The 10,885-nt window shown below is 35.5% G+C and overlaps 1 protein-coding gene across 1 annotated transcript; it reads left to right on the top strand.

Annotated features, from left to right (window-relative positions):
• Nucleotides 1-448: 448 nt before the first annotated feature.
• Nucleotides 449-1,045, top strand: LOC103011148 (breast cancer type 2 susceptibility protein-like). The gene has a single exon (XM_057527639.1). The coding sequence runs from the start codon at nucleotides 449-451 to the stop codon at nucleotides 1,043-1,045; it is 597 nt and encodes a 198-aa protein (XP_057383622.1).
• The last annotated feature ends 9,840 nt before the right edge of the window (nucleotides 1,046-10,885 follow it).

The following is a 10,885-nucleotide window of genomic DNA, read 5'->3' as shown; positions in this document are numbered from 1 at the left end:
ATGAAAACGTTCAGAGTGTAAGAAGGTGGTTTTACATTAAGTGAAATTAATGTAAAAGTTCTGTAGAAGTGAATGTTGATGAGCAAGGAGGCTAAGGTGTTAGACCAATCAACAGCCTTATGCAGGGAGGGTGAGGGTGGCTGGGAGGAAACCTGGCAATCAGCTGCAAAGCCAAAAAGGATTAGGTTACAGAGGCCAAAATTTTGCTTGTTATTGTCTTCATCACTTCTTATACATGGGCCTTATGCCACAAGAGAGAGAGGGGAGGGGGAGAGAGAGAGAGAGAGAGAGAGCCCCTAAGAATGTTTAGAGATCTCATTAATTTTCAGACATTTCAGAAAGAGACTGAGCTGTCAAGTCTAAGATATGTTCAAGATCTTAGCCCAACGCCTTCCTATCTCTCCAACAAATGCTTGAATATTTTTTAGCATGTGCTGCTCTGCCTTTCATGAGACAGTTATCACTTTGTAAGCTCAAAGGGAAGTCTGTCTCCACACCTGTAGCAGCCCAAATGACTTCAAAGTCTTGTTGCAAAGGGGAGAAAGAGACTGATGACCCAAAAAACTGCAAAAAGAGAAGAGCCTTGGATTTCTTGAGCAGATTGCTTGTACCTCCACCTGTTAGTCCCATTTGTACATTTGTTTCTCCAGCTGCACATAAGGCATTTCAGCCACCACGGAGTTGTGGCACCAAATATGAAACACCTATGAAGAAAAAAGAATTGAATTCTCCTCAGATGACTCCACTTAAAAAATGTAATGACATCTCTCTTTTGGGAGGTGATTCAATAGCCGATGAAGAACTTGCCCTGATAAATACCCAAGCCCTTTTGTCTGGTTCAGCAGGAGAAAATCAACGTACATCTATCAGTGAGTCCACTAGTCCAAAAGATCATCTCGGACTGAAAAGGCCTTACACTGCATCTGTGATCAAAGAACAAGGGAATTCCCCAGCCAGGACTGAAGAACAGAAGACTAATACGCAGGACACAAGTACAATAAAAAATATACCCAAGAGACTGCAAAGGCGACAAAAACCAAAATGATGACAAATTAGGTATTGACTCAACCTCTCCAGTTTGTAAAACATATACAATTTCAAACGCTACATCAGAATTTGCATAAAGAGAAAAGAAAGGAAAAAGTTCAAAATTTATCTACGTGCTTGTATATCACAGCAACGCTCTTTGCCTGCTTCTATATTGGTATACTCCTTTTTCAATTATATATCTTAAAACTGTGACTGTATATTTATTAACTAATCAAGAAAAAAATCTCCTTTACATCTTTATGACTAGATTTGGTCACTATAAGTGTTATTTTACAAACGAAGTAAACATACCTGTTTCTTTTAGATTGTGTCCTTATAATTAAAAGAAACTAGGTTTCTAAGTGCAGTTATTTTGACTCATATAATTCCTCTTAGTTTAGTTCCTATTTTAGGTTTGTTTTTAAGAGGTAACCCACTATGAACCAGTTTTCCTTAATGCACATGTTGGTTCTAATATAGTTTTATCCTGATCAAAAAAGTCAGAATGAGTAAGATATTACAGTGGTGTTTTCTTTTGACCAATTCTTCATCCTTCAATCAGCGTGACTACAAGAAAAATAGAACCCTCAATGTACTTCCCTCTTATGATTCCAATGTGATCTGTAAAATTAAATTATTTATTAAAAGTTCAAATACTTTAAATCAGAAGCAGATTTTAAATCAGAAGCAGATTTCATAGTGTTAATTTGTTTTTGTTTTTGTTTTTTAACAAAATGATCGTCTGAACTGCAGACGATGTAGAGAAAAAAATCTCAGTTTTTGATATTGGAATTAAATCCTGGCTCTGCTATGCAACCTTGGATAAGGTTTGTTATTCCATTTATAAGATGGGATAAATAGTTTATAGGTTTGCTAGGATGCTGTGTCATTATATATGTAAAAGAGCTACACAGCTGTGTGGATGCACCCACACACAAACACATACATATTCATGACCCACCCCCAAGCTACACATGCTATCGTACAGACAACCTTGAGAATGTTCTTACACTAAACAGTACTTGTCAAGCTACTGGTCTTAATTTTACCCCTTAGAGGGATCAGGACAAATCTTGTCCTTCTTGTCTAAGTGGGAGGAAGATAAAGAAAACTGCAGGAAAAAGGAACCAAAGATGGTCTTGATATCAAAGGTGTTGAAGCAAGGAGGATTTGGGGCATTTAATATGTGTGAAAGTATGGTAACTGGATCTTAGATTAAGTCAAGTGCATTTGAAAGCTTTCCCAACTGTGAAAGTTACTCTAAGTAGTTCTCTCAACAGGTTTGCCTCAGGAAATTAACACACCCCAGGACCAATTGAAGTTCTCATCAATTAAGCTAATTGACACAGCAGGCTTAACCTATTTTCCAATGGTGAATATAAAGTATTTGTTCAACAAACAAAGGCCTCTCAAATCTTTTGAAAGCCTACCCTAGTCGACTGGTTGAAGGCTCAAAATTTAAAAATATATATATGGATAAGCTTTAATAACACCAAACTTACCCACCAATTAGGCAGGCATTGTGATGAGGTGGAGGGATTTATTATATTCAACTAAACTTATGATTTTATGTTTAAAATTGTTAAACATCAAGATTTCCATACCTTCTTTAAGGAAATCAATGTTCCATTGAAGTTCTTTACAGTCTTTTAAAATTGTGCTTTAATATTTTTATTACAACCAAAAAGTAATACGAAATAATCATTTCATTTTAAGCTTTATGTTCAATTTGGAAAGTAATTATTAAGTTTTCAAATGGTATTCTCTTAATTCCATTACATGTTTTTTTTCTCCTAAACCTAAGGTTCTGCTGACATTGAATTTAAAAAAATAAATAAAATAAAATAGGACAGAGAATATGAAAGTTCTTTGTAAAATTTAAATTATTTTTGAGGTAGATATCATTACTATAATCTTAGAAACCAACGTGATGACCTTTCCTTTGATCTCCTGTTGAAGTTTATGTACTCATTTAACTTACAATACAGACTTTTTTCTCATTTCCCCATTTTGCTAGTATATTGTCTGCTTCACCTGGGAAAACTCATTTAACCTCTCTGTGTCTCAGTTTTCTTATTAGTAAAATGGGCCAATTTGAGAGGGTCATTGTGAGAATTAATAATGAGAATATGCAGTAAAAGTTTTGGTGTGCTTGCTAGTATAAATGAGCACTCAATAAGTATGAGCTATTGTAAGCAGAAAAATGGAAAAGGAAAAGGAAAGGAGAGGCATTCTAGGTGGAAGGGATGTTATATGTCAAAGACACAGAAGCAGAGCTTAGCTGTGCCTGGTGAGTGGCAGCGAGGTGTCAGGCTAGAATCCTGATGTTGCAGGGAATGATGACAGGTGATGGTTCATGGGGATTTTGTAAAGCCAAACTGAAAGTCTGGGTTTTAAGTTTTGTTTAGTGCAGAGTAGAGAGATTTTGTTTGTTTTTCTTGTTTTGATTTTAATAACAGTAAATGAAATGATCAAGCAAATATTTCAGGAAGATTAACTGGAGCAATAGAATAGATATCATCAAAAACAAGAGAACAGACCCAAAATGGAGTCACTGATGCTAAGCCCCATGTCATCAAACCAAGACCTAACTTAATTACAATTTCAGCTCTCCCAGAAAAGGAATCTTAAGCCAGTCAATCAGGAATTGCCTGATCAGGACTAGTTAGGTCATCTACCTGATAAACCTCTACCATCCTCTAAAGGAAGTAATCTTGCAATAATCAATTTGCCTTTGCCTGGCATAACTTTTTTATTCCTGCTCCATTCTGCCTTTCAGTGTTTCATTTTGTTCAGCTCCTAGGAGCTCTTTTCTATATGTTAGATGGGATGCTGCCCAATTTATGAATTGTTGTATAAGGCCAATAAGACCTTTAAAATTTACTCAGTTGAATTTTGTTTTTTAACAATGTGAAATTTGAAGAGTAGAGATCAGTCTGGAAATTATTGTAAGAGTCTGGAAATAGGTTAATAGTATTTACTGGGTCACAAGGCAATACAAGAAGACTTAGAGATAAGTTAGTATGTTCTTTATCCATCTCTGAATTTAATGTACAAAGAAATCAAAGTATAAAATCAACAAATGATTTACTTAAGTCACACAGCTAATTCTATTAGATCTAGGCCTAGAACACAATTTTCATGTTCCCAGGTCCATGCTGTTTCTCTAACACCAAGCCATCTCAATTCAGCAGGCACATATTGCAGATATACTATGTGCAAGGCATTCAAATGGGTGCCTCAAGTAATCAGAAGGGAAGACCTGAGTTGTAAAAAATATGATGGCTTATTCCATTATGCTTTTAATTTTCGAGTATTTGAAGGTGTCACAAGAAATTATTTCACAAATTTGGAAAGACTTAAATACTGCTAGTGACTCCATTTCTAGTAACTTGAAAATGTCCAGTTGGATTACCTGTCAACCAAAAAATTTTTCAAAAAAGTATACTCGATTCTGAATTACATAGGATTATTAGCTAGTGCAAAGGGCCTCTTACTGGCTTGTAGGGGGAAAAAAATGAGGGCTCTCCACCTGGCCTTCTCTGACACCACACTGGCAGGGTGATAGTGGGGCAAGCGGTATCTTATACTCTGGTGAGAATGGACAGAAGGGTTCCAGACTCAACCTTTTCAGTAAGGATAGGAGTGGCGCCACGGTTTTTTCTCTGGTGTTTTGCTGGGCTAGAGCGGTTATTGGCTAAAATTTATCTGTCTTGCTAGGCTTCCCTTTTCCTGGACCTTTGGCTAGAAAAAATGAGCTTTTCTTGGGGTTATTTTTGTCTGTGTGTTGGTGTTTCGGGATTGCTGGTTCTCCAGAACCAAATCTGGCATATATCAAGCACAGAGAAAATCCAGAGAACTCATCACTATGTCATTACTCAATTACAAGATCCCTAGACTGTCTGCTGTCTTCTCTCCATCTTTTCTAGAGTCTACCTAAATTTGCATTATATATTATGTCAAAGGATTTTAACTGTACTTAGTGGGAGGAATAGGGAAGAATATATCTATTCTAAATTTCCAAAAGTGGAAATCTCTTTATGAGCTTTCTAAACTGATTTTTATATTGTGACATAGGATAATTTCCCCTCAAAATATTTTTTTACTTGTCTTACTTTTATTGCAAAAGATCTGATTTTATAGTTGTTCTCATAAAAGTACCACATTTTACTGTATATTTCAACCATATCATTTCAGATGCTAGAAAACCATTATTAGGTGATTAGAATATTTCATAATCTATGTCTATTACAGAGTCCAATTGAGATTAATTAAATAGTAAATTCAGATTTTTCTGATTCCAGGACCACCTTATTATAAAAGCTAATAAATTTATCTTCAGAAGACATCAAATTGATAGTTTTAAGGAGAATATAAACTAAAAGCTGTAAATAATGGAACTAGAAAATTTGTTTTGTCTTTATTTTCAAGTGTTTAAAAAAAAGAACAGTCATTTGGGTTACTGAGGAGTAGATTATATTCAAGGACCTACTAAAAACATGTTTATATTGTATATATAGCAATTTAACCTGGCTAATTTTTCATGAATCCCCCTGATAATTAGTTTTATGCCATCTTGCTGGAGGTATACTATTTTTTTCAGCACTCCTGGGAATATCTGGAATACGCTTCAAGCACTCTTATGATAATACAACATTAAGAAATTTATCAACATACAGATTACATATTCTTATTAAAAATTAAATGTGTGGAGTGCATATAAGCATTGAGGATTCCTGGGTAACATTAGTCTGCGAAGTCAGCTCACATCATCTTCAATCACTGACATTTATTCCTTTAGGAAAAGGAGAGACTTGGTGGGCACTTGATTTTTGTCAACTCTCAGCTCTACCCAAAGTATATATGTGTGCAGAGTCTCAGAGACAGGTGGCAAACCATCTTAGCTCTACCTCTGGTTCAACAATGGTTTCCCCTCTTTGATAGATCTTATCCTAATTTTCATTACTTGAGCTGTGATTGAAGTAGCCCACTGTAACCTTCACCTTTCTAGAAGCTGGCGGTCACTCTCCAGTGGAGTCACACACACATGCTACCAAACTTTTCCAGGCCCTTGGCAGGGAAGGGCATGTATTTAACCTTATTGGATACTGCCATTGTCTTTCTTCTGGGATGACCAAAAAAACTACTTCTTATCCCACTATATCTTTCCCAAATCTTTAGTTCTTCAAAGACCTCTTTCTCCACTCTGTGCACAATATTTTTGCACCCATTTTTATCATTGTATTCAATGGTCAAAATATCAATAATATTTTGTATTATGTATTTTATACATGAATGAACAAAAAAATCTATGAAGCATGTAATGGTTGGCAGATAAAAAAGTGCTTAGTAAAGTTTAGATATAATTATAATTGTTCTAACTAATATTTTATGATAATACTCAGTAGAGTTGTTTTATATTAATTAAAGAAATAACTATAGCTTATTAACTATAAAGTAAAAGCATCATAATAAAATAGAGATTAAATAAAGTGGAAGGAAAAATGCATTTAAACACCAAGACTACATATTAAATTACATTTACAGGCAACAAGATTTTAAGTGGAATGTTTCTTATTTCTAAAATCTTTTTTATAATTATCTTCTTGCTCTCATTAATAAATATTTATGCATAATTATCAAACTATGTAAGTACAAGTACTAGATCAGTTGGACTTTTATACGTCTTATTGCTCTCCATCTCCTCCACTGCTTATTGAAAGGAGATCAGACCGTGGTTCCTTGAGCTCTCCAGGGCTGTGAAGATGTACAGACTTCATCTAACACAAATGGACTTTTCCCCAAAACCAGTGACCCACTAGCATGGGAGCTGAACTGTATGTGTTCTTTTTGCCTAAGAAGATGCGGAAATAGTGTGACACCAGCCCTCTGCTGAGGGATAAGAAGTCACCAAAAGTGAGTTAAAGAATCTTAATAAAAGGAACTGCTTACCTGGAACAAAATTGAAGTTTTGGGCTCCAGATATACTATAAAAACACCATTTTTCTTCTTTGTGATTAATGAAAGAAAGACAATATCAAAATAGAAGAACTTCACACAATAAGAAGTATCATTCATCAACACTCTAAGTCACAGTCACCTGAAAAAGAACACTGAATTGTTAAACACTGTAACACACTTGAATTACCAGGAAGTACTTTGCCCTGTGAGAACATGTAACATAATAGACAAGATGCCATAAACTTTGCCTTAAACAACGATGGACTTCTATGTTTGTCTTGCCTGTGGTCAAGACGTTGAAAATGCACTTGTTTACCTTTTTTATTCAGCATGTTCATAAACATTCTGTGTCCAGTCATTTCTTGAAGTTTTAATTGAAACAAAATTATGACATAACAGTATCTAAAGAACAACCCCAAACTAGGTTGAAAGTGTGAAAAAAAGAGTGTTATAATGTTAGAATTATTCTAAGTCCATAATTATACTAAGTTTTTCATTGAATTCATTTCTTCTATCATCTCTTCCTTTGTCTGTCTTCTTCTCACAAGATTTCACACATAGCTTCATAGTTTTGAGAGACACAACACAATCGAATCTGATTTCTTCTTTAGTTAACCAATAAGAAAGTGAACTGTGTCCTGTACTATGTTAAATATTGAAGGTACAACTTATAAAAGAAGTTAAGGTGCTAGAATCCTGTGAATCTGTTTCTGTTTTGTAAATAAGTTCATTTGTATCATTTTTTAGATTCCACATATAAGTGATATCATATGATATTTGTCTTTCTCTGTCTGACTTACTTCACTTAGTATGATAATCTCTAGGTCCATCTGTGTTGCTGTAAATGGCATTATTTAATTTTTTTTTTATGGCTGAGTAATAAAACAAACTTATGGTTACCGAAGGGGAAAGGTGGGCAGGGAGGGATAAATTCAGAATTTGGGATTAACATATACACACTACTATATATAAAACAGATAATCAACAAGGACTTACTGTATAGCACAGGAAAGTCTACTCAGTATTCTGTAATAACCTACATGGGAAAAGAATCTGAAAAAGAATAGATATATGTATTCATATAACTGAATCACTTTTCTGTACACCCGAGACTAACACAACATTGTAAATCAACTATGCTCCAATATAAAATAAAAATGAAAAGGAAAAGAAAACAGCCTTACAACAAAAAATAAATAAATAAATAAAAATAATGGCTCTGTCCTGGAAAAAAAAAAAAAAAAGATGCTACAATCCTGATTTCTAGTAGCTTCCAAACTTACTAGGGTAAGCAAAACACACAGAAGTGTAAACACATACTAGACTTTGGGGTGCCCCGTGAATCGAGTGTTTAATTGGAGTAAATCTTTGAGTGATGTATAAACCTGTGACACAGGTCCTGAGATGCTCCTTTGTGGTGCTATCCACTTGGTATCTTCATAATCCCCAAATTCACTCCATCCCTTTTCCAGGTTTGTCATCTGTGCTATCTCCCCTACCCCAGGCCCCCATCACCTTCTGCTGAAGACTAAGAAGCACAAGGAAGAACAGGAGGGGATCCTCAAGGTCAGGACATTTGTTCGGAGAGTGGCCTATTGATAACATGTCCTGCCCCCGTAGTGTGCCAGGCACTGTGTTAAGCCTGTTAGTTACATATCTCATTTAACCCCTACCACCATCATATGAGATAGGGTGCTATTATGCCCTTTAATAGATGAGGGAACTGACTGTCACTGAGAAAATGTTCATAATTTGCTTCAGGTCATACGGCGTGTATCTGAGATGATCTGATATCAAGTCCATGTTTAGTGGCTTCACAGAGAGAACCCTTCTCAGAAAGTGGGGAGAAAATGGAAACTAAGGGGCTGATAGAATATACGAGTATACTACAGGAGTGGGTATTAAGAAGATAAAGAGAGATGTCTAGGGGTCTGCTTTGCAAATGTCTCAATATGCAAAATCCAGGGGTGTTTTAGGTTCCAATCTCTGACAAAAGTCATTTTATAAATAGAGGTTGTTTCCTCCAGGAAGTGGTAAGCATATCATCATAAGTGATTGAAATTTAAGTTTACAAATTGTGGGTTGCTGACCACTGGTATCTATTAATACAAAACAGAAAACGAAACCAAGAAACCTATCTTTCTTCTCGATAATTTTGTTTGCCTTTCCTTTCTACTTTCTTTTACCCAAAATGCTAGTTCTTTGCTATGGATTGTGGCTAGCAAATCAATATAGGTCTAACCTTAGGGTTCTGGGAACATTACTTCTAATTGAAAAATAATATTGCAGACTGAAATTGGTGCCTTGAGTTTAAACTGCTATAATGGCTTGGCAATGCCTGTGATTTCTAAATCGCATTGATGTAGTATTGGTATTTGGATATTTTAGTGGCTTTATTGACCATATGGATCTTTGCAAATGCTGGCTTCATAAACAATTTGGAGGTGAAGCACAGCTTTGGAAGTGCAGAAGGAGCTACACCTGTTTCAGTAACAGATGATCCAAGCTGCTGCTGCAGATAAAACCCATCTGGCTGGTACAAGGTAGAAGAAAAAATCAGGGAGGAAGGGCACTTTTCTGAGTTCAAATTTTCTGAGGGAAACATTAAGGGATAAGTTTCAAATTGAGGACTTTAACTTTTCTGTGGGAACAGGAAACTATCTGCAGAAGGTTGTCTATTGTCACCTGTTGGAGAGCATTAGCACACTGCTGCTATATTTGGCATGATGGCATTTTCAAGTTATGATGTTACCTGAAACATACTGGAAAATCTTGTTTTGCAGCCTAATTGGATAACAGAAAATTTCAAAGTGAAATTCAGAAGGCTTTTCTGTGTTATGCTTAAGATGAACTTCAAACAGTGCACTTTCCTGAACTATTTAAAACAAAAACTACTAGAGGCAAAATAAAAGGGTATAAAGTTCCCAATTCATTGACCTAAGAATGAATTACAGTGGCAAGGATTGGAGAAATTGTGGACAGAGCTTCTCTGATAGTCTGTGATCACCTCCCCCAAAGGGGATTCTCACACTCTTGGCTGACTATGGGATTTTCTATTAATTCTCTGGGGTTAATAAAAGGTACATGAAAAAATCAGGGATATGGTGTTATTTAGGGGAAGTTCAAGGTTTTCATCTGCTCCCTGCTTTTACCATGCAGCCCCAACTTCATCCTTTGGGAGGAGGGTTTTAAATCTAAGCTTTTCAGGTTTAAGATATTATAATGGGCTACAGTTCAAAGGGAAGATATTTCAAAAGCATTGTAGGTCAGGGTGTTGTTTTTCTTTATTATTTTTTAACTGAGGTATAATTCACATATAACATTATATTAGTTTTAGGTGTATAGCATAATAATTTGACAGTTGTATATACTGCAAAATGATCACCACAATAACTCTAGTTAATATTCATCACCATACATACTTAGAGAACTTTTTTTTCTTGTTTTAAGAACTTTTAAGATTTACTGTCTTAGGGACTTTCAGATATGCAACACAGTATTGTTAACTATAGTAGCCATGCTTTACATTACATCCCCATGACTTATTTATTTTATAACTGGAAGTTGGTACTTTTTGAACCCTATCACCCATTGTGCCTACCCCTGACAACCACCAATCTGTTCTCTGTATCTGTGAGCTTGGTTTTCTGTTTATGTCTTTCTTCAAATGCTCTCTTCTCCCACACAGTTAAGGGAGACCTTTCAGAAGATACTTGAAAAAGGTCTAAGGCAGGGAACCATCGTCATTAGAGCAAACATTTTTTCTTCATGCTCTTTATCTGGGCACATATGAGTTGGCCTTATTTAGAACTGGAGTTTGAAATTGGGTTTGGGATTTGGGGATGGTGTAAATGGAACAGATCTTTTAGCCTGTTTTGGTTTTGGCCCATCTGGA

The sequence above is a fragment of the Balaenoptera acutorostrata genome, chromosome 14, assembly GCF_949987535.1.
Source record: "Balaenoptera acutorostrata chromosome 14, mBalAcu1.1, whole genome shotgun sequence".
NCBI classification, from domain to species: Eukaryota; Metazoa; Chordata; class Mammalia; order Artiodactyla; family Balaenopteridae; genus Balaenoptera; species Balaenoptera acutorostrata.
The sequence above is the reverse complement of the archived record's forward strand: the minus strand, read 5'-3'. Positions and strand labels throughout refer to the sequence as shown.